At 36.7% G+C, this 23322-nt stretch overlaps 2 protein-coding genes across 4 annotated transcripts in view; one reads left to right on the top strand and one right to left on the bottom strand.

Annotated features, from left to right (window-relative positions):
- Positions 1 to 601: 601 nt before the first annotated feature.
- LOC136411128 (homeotic protein distal-less-like) overlaps positions 602 to 23322 on the bottom strand; it is a 58080-nt gene continuing 35359 nt past the window's right edge. The window contains exons 3-5 of one of the 3 annotated variants that reach the window (XM_066393578.1): positions 9614 to 9806; positions 6733 to 6982; positions 602 to 1615 (exon numbers count right to left, since the gene is read on the bottom strand). In XM_066393578.1, the coding sequence (XP_066249675.1) occupies positions 1597 to 1615; positions 6733 to 6982; positions 9614 to 9806 (462 nt within the window). In that variant the 3' untranslated portion in view covers positions 602 to 1596. The remainder of the gene's footprint in view (positions 1616 to 6732; positions 6983 to 9613; positions 9807 to 23322) is intronic. The other 2 variants (XM_066393579.1, XM_066393580.1) reach the window with 2 other exon arrangements.
- Positions 20892 to 23322, top strand: part of LOC136411139 (translation machinery-associated protein 7 homolog) — a 79934-nt gene continuing 77503 nt past the window's right edge. The window contains exon 1 of the mRNA XM_066393596.1: positions 20892 to 20896. The gene's annotated coding sequence lies outside the window, so the exon portion shown is untranslated. The remainder of the gene's footprint in view (positions 20897 to 23322) is intronic.

Below are 23322 nucleotides of genomic sequence, written 5' to 3'. Positions count from 1 at the left end.
CTTCAAAGTGCGGCTTACTTCAATACCTGGACCAAGGAACGATCGTAGAGTGAGTTCTATTCTTGTAGTGACTGCTACGGCCCAATAACATCCCAATTTCAGCTCACAGAGCTACAGCAGACATTTTAGCTAAAAATTACGATAGAGCTTCGTCTCTGGCCTCCTGGTCGAAAATTCTACTGCAAGGCAAAGGCAGACACCGGTGTCTGCTAGACGTTGTTAACGGAGCAAAGGTTAATCCAGCTCAGCAAATTATGATGATTTACGACTTAAGCGAAGGAAGATTTGAGCAATTATTGCTCGGGCCTTTTTTTCCCTAATAGTCACCGTACCAACCAGATTTACTTGGCAAAGAAAAAGTGGTTCCAGTTCGATTTTTTTCGTTTTCAGCTACGCCTGGCGCTTAACGATTTTCTCCCTTCTGCGGGCTACAACTTGAAGATTAACACGTTCATTGCTTAACTATAAGTGATTAATGCTTCTGTGATGTTATAACGTCTCGTCCACATAATTTCGGTCGAGGTAATTACCCGCCAAGAGCAGAACGGCAATACATGATCCATCGTATGACGAAAGGATTTAAAATGAGACGACTTCAAAGTATAAATTACATTTTTATTTTACTTTATACATTTAGAAATCTATTTTATTCTCAATATTATAATCTCCTGCTAGTTTTATTTTTAAGACGCAATCATTAATTAAAAACACTTTACATAAGGTACATAATTTGTCTTACACTCGCCATCATTCATCAACATTTGTTTTATAATATTTAATAATATATTACAGGTATCACTAAATAACTATCAGTTATTTAACCTTGCCACTAATGACAAGCCCTCCAGTATAGACAATATTTATAATTCCATTACCGGGTATACCTAATTCATTTCTACTACGACAGGACTTAAGGGAATTTAAAGCAACAAAAAAATGAATTTCTCAAAAATTGGAATACCAAGTGACGTCATCAATTATCGACAGCGTTGCCGATAGTTTGGGCAGAAACATAGTTCGGGCACGAAATCAAAAGCTTCTCTTTGGCATACAGCTTAATCCATACTCTTGCTTGCGTTTTTCGTCAGTGTTTACCCCAAAATTAATCTAAAGGTCAAAATTACGGAACTAATTAGCACGGAAACCGGTTTGAAAGCCTATGGTTGCACGTGATCTTCGTCCTGGTGCCATCAGGGCTCAGATGTTCAAGAAACTCATTCATCAAAAATTAAAAGATACATATTGCACCAAGTTATTACCCCTAAATAAATCGAAATAGGTTCGTGGACTACGATATCTCTCGGCATTTGCAGGAGGTTTGGCAACATTTCCCAGCAAACACACGTTACTAGCACCGAAAGCGCTACGAAGCCGCTTTTCCTGCAAAATGCCATGTAAAAATAAGGATAATATTTACATTCACGCCATCTGAGATCTACACGCCAATATGTTACATTACGCAAGGAATGGAAAACAACAAAATTCAACAACAATATGAATAACGTATACACAATCACTGGTCACAGGTTTCTTCTTTGTTGACAGAGAAATTGTCCTCTCTTAAGTTTCCAATTATTTACTAAGCTGCCGGATACATTAAACTGCTGGCCAGACCCTGCAACAAAGAAAAAATACTCTAAATTTCGTCTATTAGGTCGCAGGTAACTTAAAGTGCAAACAGGAAGTGTTGCGGCGTTGCGTGCCCCCCTCTCCCTACCCATCAAATTATATAAAAGCATATACTACCCTAGCCACGACGAGCATACTGGATCACGTAAGGACTGCATTAAGTAGTGCGACTCCATCTGACAGATGACGTAACTGTGTATTCTACGGTCGGAAACTCCCAGAAAATTCTCAGATTGCTTAGCATACTTAGCATGTTATTCCTATATGATCAAACAGAAATTCCGACAGGACATACAGTCCGTAACTAAAACGGTTAGTGATTCGAGCTGTGAGTTGCATACTGGGTGACGAAAGCGCTTTGGGAACTCCAAAAATGCATGCGACTCCTGGTGAGCAGATGCCGAGGCGAATAAAGCCAGTAACTTTTATGTTAAATTTCACCTTACAGCTGTTTGGTCACTAGCTTTTCTCGATTTGCCTTCGAAGCGCCCTCATCGGTAATTTTTCGTTCCCATTAATGAATAAAATTGACAAGAGGCAACTGTTCTGCGCAATGATATCGTTCTGTATCACATGATCAGTGAGGGTACGTACTTGTAAAGTACTTAGTAAACAGAGTATCGGGTAATTTTAATGCAATCTATACACATTATTTATACCTCAAGGATAAACATTTGTTTTGTCCGCCTCTTTCGGCAAATTAGGCCAATGACGGCGAAATCAGACTAATATATGCGCTAATTAGGCCGGTATTTATCTTTCGACAAAATGACGTCATAAGAGTACTAACATATGACAGCCCTCCATTTAAAAAAGATAGCCAATTTTAAGGTCTAGTCTTTCTAGATCGTGTGGTTTTATCTGACTAATTACATCATCTTGCATGCTATATATAAATATAAAAAAAGAAACATAAAGTCGTGTAATTTCCAGGATATCCCCTTTCCTTTCTACTTGTTGCTCACGAGACTTTGCGGTAATGCCATCAACACTTTCTTAACATGTCCAGTGATCTGCGCAAGCGCTTTCATATTTTAAATTTTCCACGGTTGGTTAGCTACAGCAGGAGCCCGTAAAAATGCTCCCTGGAGATCCTAGATGAATTTTCAGCAGATGGAACTATTTTGTGAGCATCCACAAAACGACAGAGCCGACGCCTGCCTGGTGGTTTCAATGCCCTTTTCTTGTTCCATCCCTTTCACACCCACATGTGCGTATGTCTTCAGACAAATGTCCTATGATGTGTGTGTTCGACTTTGTACATACACCTGCCTGATGAAACCAATAAGTAGAAACACGTGTCGCTGGCTTGACCAACATCCTGTTTCTTTTCTATTTGAATGCTCGTGAAATTTTGCGGAAATACCATCAACGTATTCCTGATTGCCTAATAATCTTCCAGAGAAAACACTAGAAGACTTAGTCTTCGAGTGTTTTGAAGAAGGAGACGGCAGATGACGCTAGTGAAATATTTTCCTGCAGGGTCAACACACTTGCCGTTGGCATTGCCGATTTTTGCTTGCTCTTTATTGACTCGAAATGAACAGAACTGATAAGACCTAAAACGATTGGCTGTGATTTTTATATGGTTTTAAAGACCATTTTTTCCTTTATAATCTTGGAAATAGGGACTCTAATACGAATTAAAGATACTTATTCCAAGCTCAAATGGTAAGAATGGGAACAGTGCATAGGTTATTTGGTATCTGTGTGAAAACGCAACAAAAAATATGTGACAACTATGTAATGTTCACTTATTCGAAAACAATACATAGTTTATTTTAAAATTAAAAAAATGTGCGAATCGCATCGTGCCTATAAATAGTTATTAGTTTTTATCCTTTGCCCCTGCGCAATGTCTAATACTTACGTCGGAAAATAACTAACCACATACTTAAACATAAATTATTACTTTGTCCTAAAAAAAACGACCTCAAAGCGGAATTTAAATTTTTTTCTTTCAACGCACTCCAGATGACGTCATTATTTCACGTTAGTGCATGATCAGACCTCACGCAAAGGGTTTCTAATTGAAAAATGTTTTCATTAAACAGAAACTAGAAGGAAAAAACACTGTATACCGTGGGCTTGGAAACGGTGAAAAAGAATAACCCAGGTTTGAATATTATATGATATAAATGCCGCTTTTCACGATTCTAAGACAGCGAAATAACACGTTGCCGGTAAATCAGGAAACTACTTGTAACCTGAGTTATTAAAATATTAACGATCCGCATTTTCTATTTAGTGACTTCGGGGTGTAGAAGTCGTATTTCGATTTGAAATGAAATTGCCTTTGTTACGGGCTTAGATAGTGCTTCGGAAATGTAACCTCATTTTTAGCTTATTTATTATTAACAAAATTTCGAATACAATTTAAAGGCATTAGAAAGACTTTAATTGAAACGCGAATGCCAAGATAACACAACGATAACGCTTACTGGAAATATTTGGTCCGAAAAAACCTTTTAATAGGACTCTTAGGGCCAACAAAAATAATGTTTTTTGTAATGAAACCCCAAGGCAGTTTAGAATAATTAAGAAATTAATTACTTCCAGTCACTTAAAATCAAACAAAAGTAACGGTTATTTTATTACAAATGAGTCAAGCGCAATGCGACAGGTAACAGCTTAGAACGTCTATTGGCTCTGTTTCGGATACTAAGTGAGCTCAGACATGTTTACAACACCTAATCGTACAAATAAAAGCGATATATGTTGTCAAATGTACCTCTTTTCTATAGTTCAAATTTGCGAACAGTACAGAAGATACTGTTTACACAGTTCATGTCGCGTTCTAAGTGAGCTCAAAATATTATACAAACTTGAATGTTCAGACAACATCAAGAGAGCAAGTGAAGACAGTAGATGTTGTCAAGTGTATCCACCTTCTTCAATTTAATTCAATTTGATAAGTTTAGGTGATTTTACCCTCACTAATATCGGATAAACATTTGCATGGAGCAGGAAGCGTAAATGTTGTCAAATGTACCCACTTCCATGTTCACGTTGCATCTTAAATGACTTGACATCACTGCAACGTACTTGAACAGGACACGAAAAAGTGCAAACAGTGGGAGTAGATGTAGTCAAATGTATTCACTTTTTTCAAGTAAGTACATGCTAGTATGTTCAGTTGTGCCACTCATTGTGATAAGACACAAATTATTGTAAATAGAAGGCGCAAACGTTGCCAAATGTTCGCGGCTCGTTCATTGTCAACTTTTCTCTAGTGGAAATATACACACGAAAAAGTACAAGAACAATTTCAAATGTTGCCAAATGTACATTTCTGGTCTGGAGCGTATTTCACAATGCTATAATCCAAAATTCTGCAACGTTGTAACATATAATAATGCCATTTCCTTCAGCTAGAAATTAGGAATGAGTTTACACAATTTATGCACGCGCCTATGATAGTAAACGTAGTACAAGTCGCGAGTATAGACTTTGTCAAATGTTCTTTATGTGTTTTATGCAGTTATTCAGACAAGATAGACTTGAATAAACACTTAAATTGTTCAATTTTAGCTTTCTGGCACCAAACGGTGCCTATCAACAAGATGAACGTAGTCAAGTATAGGTTGTTCCACAGGTGCTTGCGTCTCTGATACAGTATGAATTAACATTTTTCTTAGCATGTTGAGCTAGCTTTTTTAGAGAACATCAAGGTATTGGTTATTTTAACTTATTGCTTAGGACTTTACTATTACAGGACAATACCTATTAGTAAAGCTATACGTAGATTTTTTTAATACAATAATTATCACTCGTGGAACCACATATACCTTCGTTTATGATAGTTGTTAAAGCTTGTGAATGAAGTGACTTGGATTATCGGTTTTATGACCATAGTGAAATGCTAAGTTGGTATTTTTTCCTAAACATAACATTTTGCGTCATTTTATATGTCTATTTTGTTATAAATAATTTAATAGCTTTCGTGAACCAACCATGGAATTTCCAACTTTAGTGTTATCGCATGTGGGTATATCTAAATAAAAGGTAAGTAATTAAGGACAATGGTCAAATAACTAAATTTAGCAGTTTTCGTTTGGTATTTCCAATGTTGCTAGACGGTAAGAAACCTTGGTGTGATCCAAAAAATATGTCTATATCCAGGAATGGAAATTCCTTTGAAAGATAGTTGGTTTAATTATTAGGTCCTATTTTCTCTGGAGCAAATCCCTCATGGAGGAAGTTGTTTTTTTGTGGTTTGAGTAAAGGTTATTTATTGTTCACTGGAACGAATTGTGGAATATATTCTGCTTCCGTTGCTACGTTTACACCGTTGAATTGCAACTACTTAACGCCAAAAAATTTAGATTTAACGATTTAATACTTCAGACATAATAGTTTGCAGCTCAACTGAATTCATTTGAAATCAAGACATTTGACAACTGAACTAACCTGAATTGGATAAAAATAAGTTATTGCAAGTTAAAATCTTGTCAAAATACTCTTGATAAATCTTGTCAAAATGCTTTTGATGAACTGTGTAAACATCCTCTACAGTCTCCTAAAATGGACTACAATAAAGGAAAGTACATTTGACAACGCTCGACTATTTTCATTATTTATTACATTAGATGTGGTGTAGATCGTATTAGCGAATACTTGGTCTTCTAGATTCATTTAAAACTAGAAAAAAAGGATACATTTGACAACTTTTAAGCGTCCTACATCCCTTTGTGGTGTGACAATGTTGTCAGATATTCTAATCGTGTGTAGAACCATGCCGAAAGATTCACTGCGACAGTGAACTAATTTAGACAAAATTATACATTTGACAACCCTTCCACATTTATTTACTTTTGCTTCGATATTAAAAATTTAGATAGTCTTTTATATAATTTAGTTCTGAATATTCTATATATTCATATTTTTACCATGTTGCCCCCGATATCCATGAACATTGTATTGTTCTGTGGTAAAGTCACAATCGATACCATATTTTAATTGCGTTTACACCACCTGCTTTGTCCCCACGTAGCGATTAGAATTCACTTGAATTGGAGAAAAATACTAAGTTTACACCGTCTATTTTGATCTGATATATACACGTGAAGGAAGATTTCCTGACATAATTTGACAAGTACTTACGTTAAAAGACCAGGATTATCCGTTGGGTACCACGAATATTGCGGGAGGTAGTTATGCGTTGGAGGGTGTGGGTGAGGTGTGGGGTGCGGCGGATGGGTGTGAATGGGCTGCTGGGGCTTCACATCCCATCCGGCCCCAGGGCTGGGCGCCGGTTGGCCGGAGATGTCCGAACCCGGCGTCGAACTAGGCGTCGGGCTTGGGTGCTGCATGTAGCCGCCTGTGGCTGGGGAACCACTAGAGGAACCACCACCTGAAACAAAAAAGCCATATGACCTCAAAATTTGCAGACAACGTTGAGAGTTCTCAAACTAAACAAAACTTCATCAGGTAATTTCGAACACTCCTAGATGGCGCTGGGGGAAAAATCGCCGCATGGGTGAAAAGTTTACGTGTATAGATCGATGGAAGACACCAAACTTTGATGTTAATTTTTTATTTATAAAATTTTGCCCTTTATTTGCAACCTTTTACATCCGGGAAGCCAAACTGAACGAAAATTAATTAACGACATTGTATTTTTATGACATTTGCGGGCTGTTAAATAATTATGATTAATCTCTTTTCCCGTGCTAAATGCATGGGCAACAGACCAAGTTAAATAAGCAAAGTAAACCAGACCAGGCTCTTCTCTTTGGGTTCCACTTCAATGGTTGTTCGTTAGTTTGTTATTTTTGCTATTTTTAAGTTTCCTGTACACTTTCATTTCAGCACTAATAAACAGAATGTGAATAAATTTGCATAAAGATATCCAAAACTCAAACGGGAACTGCTGACCAATTTTGTTCCTTGTAATGGCCCCTTAAACGTTTTCTTCAATGGAAAAACAACGATGGGACACGCCGATTAAGAAAGGTTTGTTGCTATGAATTATAAATTAATGAGCTGTTAGACAATTTGTTGCTTAATTAGACGTTTATAGAAGCCTAATTGTGTTTCGTGATGCCCACGATTGGCATGCCAGTTAAATGTGGAATTTATAACATTATAAATAATCTCTCTTTAAGGCGCAATAAGTCTCACGCCACTACAAGACATTTGAATTGTAAAATCGACTATTTTAATTCAACAATTTTGATCAGTTTAAGATGGGGAAACAGTGGCGGATCTGGGGAAACAGGAGAATTAAATGCTGTGAATAATTAAAAAACCGAGTGATGCAAAACAATAAAACACTGATAATTTCGAAATAAGATCTAAAGAGATGAAAAAAAAATACATTCAGGTCAGCAGCAGATCAACGGTGACATTCAAGCGGAGAGTTGGCTATCATGAAAATTATGGTCACCCTGGGGCTATGAATTATACAGGGTGTTAATGAAATAGAGGGACAGATTTTAAAGACTGATTTTACGTTCGAAAATATGAAGAAAAGTTAGCATAAACATGGGTCCGCAAAAGCCTTCTAAGAAAGCTACGGCCTTTCGAAAGTGGCCCCTAAGACATGTGGAATAGCGTGCGGAACTACATTTACCTAATATATTCCTGTGTTATTTAACTTTTATGACAATTTGACATCGGAGTATGATGCCTTGTCTAATATTACATAGAAAAGGTACTTTTGATTAATTGTCGTAGAATGAACCGTTTAATAAATGTGCTGTCTTAAAAGAAACATTACAAGGTGAGAAGCTGAAATTGTCTAGCAAAACAAAACTTATTTTTTTGATAGAAGGTATGAGACGATAAAAAAGTTTAAAAAACCAAGTTCAAAATCAATAAAAAATGTCACTACCCAATAACAGCCTCTCACCTTGCAATGTTTTCTTTAAAGCTGCATATGTCTTGAACGGTTCATCTATGACAATTTATCAAAAGTACTTTTTCTATGTAATTTTAAACAAGAATTCATATTCCGACGTCAAATTGTCATAAAAGTTCAATATAAGAATATGGCAAGTAAATGTAATTCCCCCCATGGTTCCGCATGCCATTCCGCATTTCTTGGGGACCACCTTCAAAGGGCCGTAGCTCCCTTAGGAGACCTTTGCGGATCCACGTTTATACTTACCTTCCTTCATATCTTCGAATGTAAAATTAGTTATTAAAATACGCCCCCCTATTTCATTTACACCTTGTATATTGTAGAAGCGCTTGAAAAAGCACAGATGTTGATGTATCTGATGATCCCCCCTAGAACATGCGATCAGCCTTAGGCCCAGCCTTAAGGAACATCTATATTTTCTTTTCTAGACTTTGGACGAATATATAGAAAGAGGACTCCATTCATCAGCATATTCGGATTATTTGGTGCTCATACTCAAAGCAAAAAATAGAGCTGGAGGACAAGGCGATTTATACGACGTTTAATAAAGTGGTCGTCACACAAAACTCAAAGGGGCTTAAGGTCAAATAAGCTGAGAGTGAATTAATTATACTTCAACGGGGTACATAGATAAAGAAAAACTGAACTAACCTGATTAAAACAGAATTCAATCTGCCTTAAAACTGGAGTAAACTACAATGAAAACTGGAATAAACCTGATTTAAGATTGGCCATTAGTCAAAGATTGAACTAAATATGGCTTAAAACTGGTTACAACAGGATTCAGACAGATATAAATGTGGACTAGACCTGGGCAAAAACTAGATTTTTAAATTTTTTGCTAATTCCATGAGATACTTGAATTATTTTTTATTATTTCAGTAACCTGAACTAACCGAAGCCAATAAAATCTCAACTTTGTTGTGTGAATGCAAGTATTGTGGAAAAATCCTAGGAACAAGCCTTTAAAACTTCGTCGTTCAAGGAGCGTTACTAAGACAACCTCTTGACAAGTGCGGGGCCAGTTAGTAAAACGCTACAGGCTTGACCTTAGCGCGCACAAAAATACCCTGGATCTAGTTGTTTTCTAGTAAAAAAGGTATACAAAATATAGATTACCTTCATGCTTAATCCTACCTTGCATCATATTCTGACCTTGAGGTCCCGGACTAGACGAAGGAATGTTTCCGTTGCCGCCTAAGAGCCCCGAATGCGAGCCGGCATTTCCGTTATTGTTTGTACTTCCCGGGACTTGGGCTGCCTTCATCATCTTTTTGTATTTACTTCTTCGATTTTGAAACCATATTTTCACCTGAAACAGAAGAAAAAAGAGTTGAAACCCATTTGCAATCACATCTCTGCCGCAGGGCTCTAGGAGTTGCACTATCATTGTATGTTAATCAGAGTTACAGCCTCAAACATGGAGGTGCAAACTTGGAATTTTTAGCTGCTAATAAATACAATTATGTCACTTTCTCTTCATTTTTTCCCAGTGTAACATTAAACTCGCTTTGCTTGAATTTCATAAATATAAATCAGCACGCATCTGATTTATTATATAAACTCGTTTAATATCAACATTTTATTTCCAATTACGAATTACATTTGAGGGAAAAAACAGATAATAAAACTCATAAATTGATCGGCTCTTAAGAAAAGTTCAGTCAGCTGCCGCACTGGAATTAATAAATTTTAAAGTCGGATTTGTGTCATTAACGTTTCAACTAATAGCGCTTCATCAGACTCATTCAGTAGAAGCTAAGACAGATGGATCTAGCAAAATATGATACATAAGAGAAAAATGCGATTCTTTGTTGGCCATAGACCATAGAAAGCTCGCGAGTCCGTATTTGTATTAATCAGGTGGCATTGTTTAAGTTTAACATTTCTTCTGCAACAAGGACTTCTGTGAAATAAAGCTGGTGGCAGGAAAGGAAGTGAAGCCGGGTATGAATTATCCCTATTGTCAAACATAGCCAAATACCAATTTTAGATAATTTAGTAAGCGTGAACGTGTGTATCTAGCAATGCCCTCGGGCCTTTTAAAGGTTGTGCGCCAAGCAAAGGAAATGTTACAAGGTCTCCAAGATTATCGTGGAGATTGTGGCGTTTTGTAATCATTCTCCGTCTCATTCTCTCTCTCAGGCTTAATCTTCGCCTCTTAATTGCCATTCATTATGAATAACACTCGTGAAAAGCTGAAGACTGTACGCAGACAAGACAGGTACAACCTGCAGCCCCAAGATAAAACGCAAGGAAAATTTTTGAAAAAGAAACCTAATGGTCACACTTGTGTAACAGAATTGTTCGAGAAGGACAACGATGTAAACGCGGTCACTGCTTGAGGTGATGCCATGAATGATAGACATTTCCGAAACTTGAGAACATGTTCGAAGATTTTCCGGCAACTGCTAATGAAGAACGTCGACGATGATGGGGCCGCCCCAATCCTCAAAATCGATATAACAGATGGAAGAAAATTAATTCAAATTAATCTGCAACCAAGTCCGATGGTTCGATATGCAGCACACTAGAAAGACAATAAAAGAAACATTCAAGGTCAAAGTCGAGATTAATTTGTACTTTTTCGTCAGAAACTCATAATATATGCAAAATGTATTTTTCGTCATTATTTTTAATACAAAAAGGCTCCGTTAGATCTGGGATGGTGTAAACGTACCTCCTGACAGTCAAAGGTGTATTTAACCAAAGGCCTGGCTGGGGTTTGGAAAAAAATACGGAAAAATTAATGGGGAGGAGACCTGCATGGAGCAAAAGGGGTGGATTGGGAAGCGAAAAGGACCTGTAAGGGCCTCATCACACGGCTTCGCCCCTCCTTCCCCCGCTTTACCATTATTATCATCAATATTATCAAGTTCTTGTATTCTTTTAAAAAAAAGTAGTAATTATCTCATCCAGGTTTTTTTATTTTGGATTGTTCTCTGGATACCTATGAAACTTGAATCAAATGCGATTGCCATCCAGTTAGTTAATGTTTAATTAAAATTTCTTTAAAGTGTATTGGGTCTAATTTTAAGGCCATATTTAGACCTTTTTTCAATTTTACTGTTGTTCTTCAATTAAAAACTGTTTCTTCAAATTTGATCGATTAAGATCACTGAAATCTTCCTCTGATTATAAGTTCGTGACGACTTCTTAACACAGATCGTACACATGTATCCTTAGAATTTATGGGGATAAAGCCAGTTTCAGAACTATAATTTGTTATCAATTTTCTATCGATTAAGATCACCGAAATCTTCATCTGATCCCAACTTGGCGATAGCTTCCTTAAGAGAAATCGTCTACAGACGCCTTTAGAATTTGGGGGGATAAAACCTTATAAGTGTTAAAATTTTCCGTGTAGGGTGTTTGGAAATAACGTTGAAATATTTTAGGAGATTCTAGACATTAAAATAATAAAAAAAGGTCTTGTAAATATATCCTAAAAAATGCTTCTTAAAAGGACTAGAACCCCTTAAAGGGGGAACTTTGAAGATGTTTTTTTCGCAATATTTTCGAAACGGTTTGCACTAAAATTATGACATTCAGTATACTGTAATAATTTCGAATTGAGAAACTTTTTTCTGCTAATAATTGCAGACTTTAATTAGGGGCGTCACACACAAGAGGTATTCTACGTAAATGTTGCCCAAACTTTTTTGTTTGTGACTTTTCTTAATTTTTAAAATCAAATTACGGAATCTCAAATATTTTTAAGTAAAAAAGGTTCTCTTATTTCATCTCGTTAGGATAAACCGTTTTTCAGAAAAATTAGCTTTTATAAACCGATGCACGATTATATGGACATCGAAATCTATGAAAAAAATAATTAGATGCATTTGATGAGAATAAGTGATAAATCCTTAATAATATTGGTGTTGTTATTGCTGGCGAATAAAAAATATTTCTATAACAGGGGAGTCTATTATGTTTATTAAAATGCATTTTGATGTTCGTTTAATCATGCATCGGTTCATAAAAATCCATTTTTTCTGAAAACCGGTTTATCCTAACGAAGAGGACCTTTTTTACTTAAAAACATTTGCTATTCAATAATTTGATTTCAAAAATTAAAAATGGCACGAGCCAAAAATTAGGGCAACATTTATGTAGGAGAGCTCCTGTATGTGATTCCCCTGACTAAAATCTGCAATTATTAATATAGAAAGTTTTCTCATTCCAATCGAATTTCTTAATTTTAGCGTAAACTATTTCGAAAATATTGCGAAAAAACATCTTCAGAATTCCTCCTTTAAGAGTTCTAGCCCCCTTAAGAAACGTCTTTTAGGGTATGTTTATAATAACTTTTCCTATTATTTAAATCTCTAGTATCACCTCTCAAAATGTTTCAAAGTTATTTCTGGACACCCTGTATTTTCCTTAAATATTCCTTTTTAAGAAAGCTCCTAAAGAACTGTTTCACAGCTAATTCAAGAAAATCTTAATGATGTTTGCAATTTTGACTGTAATGGAAAAAATAAGTAAAACCCACCTTGGGGCATGCCGAATTACCATTAGATTCTGATTGCCTTTTCCATGACTGATTACTCTTTCCATGCCTACTCTGAATGTTTCGAGACAGGTCCCCATTGATCTCCCTTTAGAAGGGGACAGCATTAACGAGAAACATACTATCGAACAGCCCGAAATCTTTCCCTTCGATACAGTGCAAGTCTAATGGGTCCTCATGAGGTCAAAGTTTCGTCCAGTGAAAATTTATCATTCCTAATGCATCCACGGGGTTTTCAATGCCTGCCATTACAAGGCTGATTAATTACGTGTAAAATATAACCTGTTACAAAACTCTAGATACGCTTTCTATTATGGACCTCACAAAGAAATGTCACCTGATGTTTAAAGTGTGTTATAAAGCCATAAGAGAGCACCGTGCATTAACCAGCAATCGATCATTTTTAATGCAGAACCCTGATTGCAATTATGTTGCATTCGAAGATACTCGCGCGATAAGCTCGACTTACACCACACGTCGGTTAAATAATACAAAACCCGAAAAGGGAGAGAGCAATCCGAAACAAACGATTATTAAGCATCGAACATAAATTATCATGGCACAACGATAAAACAATTGAATTAATTTTCAACATGGCTAAGCTTAATGGAGACAACCAGAAACCGTTTAACAGTTTTAAAAATGGGTTCCGCTCGAGAACCCCAGAAGTTTATGGGACAGCTCTAAAATTTATTCGGGACGTAAACATTTTTATATATATTTCGTCGAATGTTAACTGCCTCGGCTCTAATTTCGAGCTTTTATGGTAGCTAGGATCGAAAGCCTTCAGTGGAGGAGTAATATCCTGACAAAACACATACAGTCATCACCGTGGGAGAATGGTGCCGCTCCCTTCAACTGGCGACCAGCGTAATGTATGTTCTGCCATGTGTAAAGCGGAAACGGAATATGGCCTAAGGCGTAATTGTACACTCCGCTGTAAATTCTTTTTATTTTACCTTTATATATTTTACGTAGTAAGCATAACTCATTATCAAGCTTGATGCTGGTAGCGAAAAGAACGGTATTATTCACCTTGACTACACCGCGGTCTAGAAATACTTCAGGTGGCTGCTCTACTAATGCAGCCGCATTTGAATAACAGAAAAATTTCTTATCCTAATTTTAATGATCATTCGTATATCGATAGCAGCAATTCAGTCACCCCGATTGGCGTTGTGAGCCACATTTTTGCTCATTCCGGGCTGGGTTCTGAACCGCGTGAAAGCAAAATCGCTTGATCGTGTGGTTCGAGCGACTTAAATTAAATGAAAACAGAAAGAAAAAAAAACCGCACCTTTATTTTCCTTTTCTCAAATCGTGACCCCATTTCCGAGCAAGGAAGGAACGATTCTCAACAGATTTCAAGCAACAACAAAATCATGCTCAAAACATGTATCGACAACGAAATGCATCTTGGGCTGCGATGCAGTTTGAGCGTCGACCAGAAAAAACCTGAACTGACCTGAAGAAATCAATCACATTTGAGTATTAGCTCAATAAGCTAAATACATGCTGGCACCTACGCCTATCAGCAAATCTCTGAAGAAATCTTAAGAATCTTCTCAGAATTAATCGAGTGTGTCGTTATTTGTTCTGAAAAGATGCGGACGGTGATACGAGGAAATCTTGTGATAATCTTAAAAAATCTGAGGGAAATTATTAACTACTGAGAAGAGCTTTAAAAATAAAAAAGACGCTTTAATATCCGGTTGCAAATCACTAAAGAAAACCTTGGAAAAACAAGCCTGAACTAGCTTTAAAGCATCTAAACAGATACTTATACAGGATGATTCGTCAGCAATGAACGACGGAGATACTACACGTAAAATGGTGGCGAATGGAGAAAATATGGCTTATCCAAAAGTTGAAAGTTTTGGATATATACCAGGTGTTCAAAGTTAAAATTTTAATTCATTCTCCTGAAAATATCTAGGTTAAGCCTTTGAAAATCTGTATAATTATGCTTTCTTAGGTGACGAATAAGATACGTATTGCAATTTCCAGGCTGCTAACAGAGGATGTCACTTACCGAATTTATTTTACAGAATTTACAGTTAATAACTTTCTACCCTATATGTTTAACATGAAATTTGCTTCAAAATCTGAAGGACAAATCATTTTTCCATCGATTATGTGTTCTAGTTTCATTTCGATATCTCGATCCGTTTTCGAAAAAAATCCATTTAATGAATACTATATTAAAATTTAATAATTTACAACAATCTATTAGCAACGCGGAAATTGCAAAACATACCTTATTCGTCGCCTAAATACATAACTTTGCAAATTTTCAAGTATCTAACCTAGATATTTTTAGAATAATCGTAAAAAATAACTTAAAATTTCAATTTTCAACACCCTGTATATATCCGAAAGTATCAACTTTCAGATAAGGCATATTTTCCCCAATCATCACCCACCATCTGACTTCTAATATCTCCAACCTTCGTGCTGAATCGCGAAGTGAATAAGTCCCCTGTATAACTCTCAGGTAATCTAAACGAACCTGAAGGATAAACTGAACTGACCAGAGCTAAACTGAGGAATTCTGAGAGAACTTCGGGATTATCTTATGTAAATAAATGTTACAAGTATTAGACAGTTAAGTGGTAGTGAACATCATTATTTAAAAATTCCCCAAGTTTCTTAGAGTAGCTTTTCTGAAGGCCTCTCACTCATTTGAAAACTAGTTCTCATGAAGCTTCAAGAAAGTACAGAGTTTGTAAGTTCTCTAAAGAGTTTTGCATGTTTCTTAAGGCATCCTCCAGGTCTAGACGAATATATATATGTATGTATATATATATATATAATATATAACTGATATTTTTTAATTCCTAAATTATCATATTCGTGGAAACTTCTTGCAGCATTTTCGACTTTATGTATGCCCATATTATCCCAAAGTTGCACAGTAAAATACAAGTTTTTACGCCACTGCAAATTTTTCTCCATTTCTTCCCAAGGATCGTCGAATTCTTCATAGATTTCTTGAAATTGTTCCTCTAGGCTGTATGAGGAACTTAAAACATTTCCGAGTAAGATAACCCTCAAAATAATTTTTAGTAGCTCTCAGAATCCTCAAGGCTCACACATTAATTAAGATTTTTAATTGAGAAGACGCAAGTCTCCTGGTCCATGTCTTCATATTTATCTAGTTATTTTCTACTTCTCTGATTATTCTCAGGTGTCTTATGATTTCCTTAGATAGTTCTGATATAAATGGTAATTTTCTTTATATTAATAAACTAAAATATCTTACTTTCTTCAAGGATCCGCAGGTTCCATTTAATTAATTTCAAATTATCTTCGGTTGAATTATGTTTTGTGAGTGGATTGGAATTTTTTCCTCGGTTCTTACGTTTACTGAACATTCCTTAAGATTTCTTAACTTTTCTCAAATTACTTTCCTCAGAGGGCGGTGAGAATGGTCACGTTATATGCTTTATTTAAAAAAATCTCCTTAAGTTTACTTGTGTCTTTCAAATTCTCAGATTTCGTCAGATTCTCACATTCATCCGAAACTTCAGATGATTCTCAGATAAAAGTTCTCCTGCACATGATTTCATGACATTTTCATCTTTCCTTAGGCCTCAAGTGTCCCGAAAGCCTGTAGAGTTTCGTGCTTTGTCAAGAACAGTTTTCAAATTATCATATCATTCATCAGTTTTTATGTGGCTTTAAACTTTTTTTAAGCTTGTTCCCAAGTTTTGTGAGCCCCTTCAGGTTACGTAAGCGATGTCGCAGGGATATTCTCAAGTTTATACATACTGTTTTTTATTTTTTTTAAATAATTGCCCCGAACCAAGTTGTAATATCCTAAAATGACTCTTCTTAGGATTTCTGACAGTTTCTAAAAACTTTTCAACTTTCCCAAGGTTCTGAATTTGAAAATCAGCTAAGAATTTTCACTTTCTTAGTCGGTTATCAAATAAATGTTTGTCTGCACATATATTTATGATTACTGCAAGTGCATTAAGCCTTATCAAGTCTCCCCAAAGCATTACCAGCATCTTTGTTTCAACAATCCGGGTCTTTAATTTTCAAAATGTGGCAACATTGCAAAGCATTTAGACGTCATGGATGTATCTAAGCATTTATTGACAGGACAAAAGAGTGTTACAGAGTTGCAATTCGCCACAGTCTGACGATATCTGTAATCCGGCAACTGTTTTCTGCGTTGCCAAACTTAAAAAAAGTATACTTATTCCCTGATTTAGTTGTAGCAAATCTCTAATACGACGATATGTGATGTTATCAGCTTTTAAGAGTTGACTTTGTTTGAGATCTTTTTGTGCCGGAAGCAAAAACTGTTATTACCTAATAAAAGATTCTGGAAGCTGATGGGTTCTAGAAGACTTAATTAATACATCTCGGAGCCGGGCGCTTCTAAGGAAGTCTTAGTTAGTTTTGCTCAGTTGCACACCGAAGTAGTAAATGACAAAGGAAGCGAATGATAATAAAAGCTTTTTGGATATTACCATTTCATGCACTGGTGCACCTAAGGTAAAAAAAAATGTGCAAATCGAATGCATCGCGTGATGACCTTCACCAATGTTCTAGCATTTTATGCGGTTATAAATAATAAACATACAACCGGCGGTTTTTATTATAGGTTTTCAATTTATGCCATCTAATAAACATGTTTGCAACTTCGGCATTCTTCACAGAAATATGAAATGACATTAAAAAAATATTCTAATTAGGGATACATGACATTGCCTTGAGAACTAGAATAGCATCGAACATTTTATTCATGTAGAAATATTATAAGTCACCCCCATCTATCGACATGGAACTGAGACGTAAGTGAGATGGAGAAAACTTCAAGAGATGGCGCTTGGATTTCACCCCCTCTTATACCGTTAATGGTCTTTGGTTTCACGTTTAAAACGGCCTGTCCGCAGTGGGTCCTAAAAGCAAAATCTAAAAGTGAGTTAATTAAAAGAAAGGTTGGAAACATTTCTTGGTTCGAGTGAAAACCTCGGAGGCGGTAACTTAATTATTGGGAGACAGCTAGTCGACACCCAATAATACCGAGCCGGCGTAAAACCGCTTTTTTCGCACGGCAATCACGAATTTCAATCTAGGGACAGGGTCTTCCATGTAAACGGACCACTCGAGAAATCCCCTTTATCTTGCTGTTAAATAAGTTCAAAGTGGGACTATATACGGGGCGTCACTAATAATGATGTGGGCAAAGACTTAGTTAGGCACAAACTCATCCATATAAACATTCCACCTTCTCGTGGCAAAAAAATCTTCAGACTCTTTTCAAAATTCTTGATCGGGCTTGTACAGGGACACCGTGTGTCTTCCGTCTCTCTTGAAAAGTCACCATAAGAGTTTTAAACGGTAACGGTCTACAGGATGGATTTAAAAGCATCTTCTGCAGGAAAAATGTAATTGACAACATTTCGCTTCTAAAACAATTTTAAGTTAACACTGCATTACCTTCAGAAATTTGTTTTACCATGCCATTATAGAAGAACTTATGCATATATCACATGAGACAATAAATGTCTTCCTCTTTCCTTCGCTTGAAGATTTTTAAATTATATGACAATAGAGAGAGCTCTTTTCAATACTCATGGGTATCATAATTCATAGTTCTCTTTTCAACTTAACGCCTACACCGCAGTTTACATCACTAGAAGAATTTTCAAGCTCCTTCACTACTTCTTGGAGGTACTCATTCCTCATACGCTTTCACGCTTTTTAAGTTTCATAAAAACATTCTCTACAACTTCCTAAAGCTATTTCAAGCCTAAGTAACACTTTCAACATATCTTTCATACTCTTTGAAGCTTAAACGGCATTATCTACAGGGTGTTGTATGTTGCTTGTATACCATAGCTGGTATTGTTGTTGCTTTTTAAACCTATTCAGGTGTCTACAGTATTTTCTAAATGAATCTCGGAAGCTCACAGAGCTTTTTATGTCAAGCTGAATCTTATTTGAAACTTTTGTTGGAGTGGCCTCAACTCATACCCCCGAACATAGTTCATCACATCATACATGAACATACTCATAATCATCATAGAAAAGTCGCTTGGCTACCAGCCCCATGCGAATTGATATTTTTTGGTGCTCTTGGCGTTCTTTTGGTCTAACTATATGGATGTGCCACGGCTGACTGAGCTTTCTGCGAACTTTCTTATATTCGCTGCTCATTCAGTATTCCCTACAGGCTTCTAAAGTTGTTTCAAATTTGGAAATCATGTCCATTAGCTACTGTTATCCAGTCTGCAGGCATCACAGTCCCCAATGAGTAAAATTGAACTTTTTTCCTTTCACTGAAAGGTTTTTCAACCAGCAGACAGCATTCTCCATAAGTTAAGTTTGAAGTTAACATCTAAAAGCTCTTTTAAGCCTGCACAGCGTTGTCTCAATTCTCTACTAGTTCTTCAGGTTGTTTCATTGAGATGAAGCATTATTCGGTCCCTGTTTATGCCATTTCTAGACGTAGGTGGTAAATCATTAAATACAAGTTTCTAAAGCATTTTCGTGTTTTCAGCGCATTAAGCGGGGTAGTTTCGAGTTTTCGTCTTATAGTTTTGGGCGAGTTAAGGTAAGCTATAATTAATAAAACCGTACGGTGCTTGATGCGAAGGTGTGTAGTTCTTATTGGGTTTAATGTGACCTTTAGGTGTTGGACACGATGGATTTGATTATTTCATTGGACTCACGTTATATCAGAAGTTACCAATTAATGGACAAAACCGACTATTTTAACGGCAACTACATTTGCCCCTAGATGGAGCTACATGAAATTTTAACTGGCCGGTCTATACTAGGCATTGTCTTTAGTTTTGACGTGCTCTATGGGTTGATTGGAGTTGTCAAGGCTATCCAATATCAAAACAAGATTAATTGGAGGACGGTGTTGACCGCCCCTATTGAAACAAAAGCAAATCAATAAAGTAATAAAATCGATTTACCTAATTCCGAGAAAGCCACCACTGAACAGTCAGCCCGTTCGGTTTTAGATGATATCTCTCCACTTTAACATGAACCCCTAAAAGATACAGTCGACTCATAATTCTTATAAGCTATAAATTACTTGCTTTTTGACGGCCCCATATAAAAGTAGACTGCGATCTTCCAACGAATAATTCTCATTTTCACCTGCGAAAGGCTTCGAGGAAGCGCAAAACCGCTTTTGTACTCGCCGACATATTCTCGTGCAGCTACTAGCTAAATTTCTGCTGCATTTCAATTGTTTTTTCCGTTTTTTATCAGTAGCGTATCGTCTGAGAATCGGCCGTAATGTATAAGACATTTTAATGGTGCCGACGTTAAAGGGTAATGGGTAGTTTAACTAAAATATATACACATAACGGACATTTATTTATTTTACTAGAACTCCTGCCAATTTAGTTTTTCTCATGATATGTACACTGCCTGGTTTCACTGCTGTTCTATTGATTTCTTCTGGGGAAGGGGGCGCCACTGACGCCTAAGCCTCAAATGAGAAAAAAACGCGCTATTTAGTTCCAGTTCGTTCTAGCCAATTTAGGTTTATTTTATTAATTATAGCAATATTTTTACCTGCAAAGCCTGCTAATTTACTTGTTATGTAGTTCACTTTTCCGCCGCCATAATAATGCAAGGGGGCGCCAGAGTCGCATCAAGTTTGATCACCTGTGACTGTATGAGGAATGGTCACTTCGGAACGGACTCAAAGGCTAGATTAATGTGTAGGGTATGTTGAATGGCCAGTGCGAACCATTTTTAGACTCAAACGAAGGACCTACTCAAAAGCCAAGCAATACATGTTTAAGGATATCTATCGTTAAACTAACCCTAATGGGTAGTGTACTGGAAGAATCTACAATAAACAAGGGGGCTCTGTAGGAAAATGTTGAATTTTCGCATTCTAAAGAAAGGTAATATGTATATTTTTGTTTTCGGAAATATGGTCTCATGTCGCCCCAAATTACTCAAAATGCCAGAAAGACAGCTTCCTTGTGATTAACAGGTACAAAAATATTCAATAATATGAGGGGTGTCTTGTGGGGAAATCTGAGGTTCCAAGGGTTAAAAAGAATCGCTGCAAAAACTCCCTTTAACAAGCGTCGCTCACGTGCTCTAGTTATTCCCCAAATGACTCTAAAACTAAGAGATATGGGAATAGGGATTTCTATAGGCAAATTAACCCTAATCTACAAGGGGAGCCAAATACACAGGGGGCGCTATAAGGAAAAATGCAGTTTTGATCCCTCAAACGAAGCGAAAATAGTTTTCCAAATTTTTGGAAGCAGGAACATCTTGAGCCTCGCACTATTCGAAAACAGAGGAAGACAGGAATATTTATTACTGAAATTTTCCTTGTGTTTGGCGAGATCATAATATTCGATAATTTAAAGAATGTGGAAAAAATTGGGGATGTAAAATTTCCAAAGCCAAACAGGAATCAGGTCAAAAACTCCATTTATAAAGCATTTGAAAACGTGTTTTCATATTAACCTCTACATTACTAGAAAACTAAGAGAGATAGGTATAAGTATCATTAGGGCTAAATAAACCGCAAAGAGCTCGGTAAAATCTTGGCCTCATGAAGCCAGTGCATATGTGTCTTTTCCTGTCTAATCTGTTCTAGTCAATTTAGCTTTGTTAATTGATAAATCCTTCTGCTAAATCGATTTTCCATGATTAATTTGCCCTCTTCGATATCCTCCCAACGGGGGCGCTTCTGCTACAACACTGCAACCACACTTTGCCCGTAAAAGAAAGGAGAACTTCGAATTCTCTTTCGTTTATTTCGGATGTTTCTAGGCAGTCCTCATTAGCATATCGATCATTTAGACATGATATGATTAATAATAATTAATAATTCAAAAGAAACGGCAGCGGCAACCACAATGAAAGGCTTAATCGTATCGTGCCATGGTTCATGTATCATTGCGGTTTACAGAACATTCTCTTTGTAGTGTGCAGGGCACTTTAATAATATAGTTCACAGGCGGCTTATGCGAAACCTTGCGGCTAACGTTATTTTCATGAAAAACCATAGACACACGCATGTGACGACAAAAGTTGTACAGTCACCTCTATGAATAACAAATTGACCAAATCCCTGAACATTGCAATCCAAAGAATGCTGCTTATGGAATTTCATTATTTTTGAATGCCTCACGTGGAATTAATTTTTAAAAACGTCCACCATCAACGTCTTTTTTTTAAATTTCAGACGAAGATATAGATTTTGGCTTCTTTTGAGCATCCAGGATCCTAAAAACTCCATCGCTTGACATAAATAGGAAAGTAGACCCCATCCCGCTTAGTTGCGGCAACATCCAGCTGCGATAATTGACTAGTTATGACTTGATAAACCTGCGCCCTTTTTAGGACTAACTACCCTCATTCAATCAACTCAATATTGTGCCGTGCCCAGGGATATTTTGACAACGAATATTAAAATGTTTGTCTGAAGGTTACGGCGATAAGAACTTTATATTTTGCTGCCTCTTCAAGCTCGGTAACCATTACTTCTCCTGAATTTATGGTGCGGAAGAAATTGCGCCTTCCACACTGCATTCATTCATTATTCTTAAGTGTTAATTAGCATATGGTTTGTTCTAAGTGAGACAGAAATTTTGCGAAAATCGGACGGGGGAATCGCTGCACTGCAACAAAGACCAAATCGCAGGTTTCCAACATTAAGTTTGTAGTTGGGGATCGGAGGAGCTTCTGGACCACTTTAGAGCTTAAATCGAGCTTTGAAGCTCGAGCTCATTTAAAAACGGCAACACCTGCATCTTTAAGTCAGTCAATTATTATTTACGGTAAATTTGTCTGTAGCTTCGTTAGTTCAGGCAGAAATTTAACGAGGATCAGATAACTAAGCTGTGAGTGGCTCAGAGAGGGTAGAGCCCTCCTGAATGGTGAGCGACGTAGCAGGAGTAGCCATGAATTTTTCTCATACCCTGCAGGAACGCGGTTTGCCATCATACTTTTAAACAAAATGATTAATAGTTTACACTAATTTATGCTAAAGAAATCCTAGTGGCCCCAAGTAGTTTAAACAATAATCCGAATTGCGTCTCGCAGAGCTACATTTCGGTTCTCGTTCGAATGAATGCTAATTTCCAAGGAAACGTCAGCCGTGAATCCGATTCAATGGAATAAGTTTCTTTTAAACAATGGCCTGAAAATAAACCATCAACTTGGTTGCCACTATCGAAGGTCACCTTAAAGATTGTAGATAGAAAAAACTGCATAAATGCATTTTATTATGGAATTACAATTATGCAACTATTACTCACTTTAGGTTTTTCAAACAAGTTCTTGAAAAACGTACATACGGGTGGTG

This window comes from Euwallacea similis, chromosome 9 (assembly GCF_039881205.1).
Source record: "Euwallacea similis isolate ESF13 chromosome 9, ESF131.1, whole genome shotgun sequence".
Taxonomy (NCBI): Eukaryota; Metazoa; Arthropoda; class Insecta; order Coleoptera; family Curculionidae; genus Euwallacea; species Euwallacea similis.
Note: the sequence above shows the minus strand (reverse complement) of the source record. Positions and strands in the feature narration are given on the sequence as shown.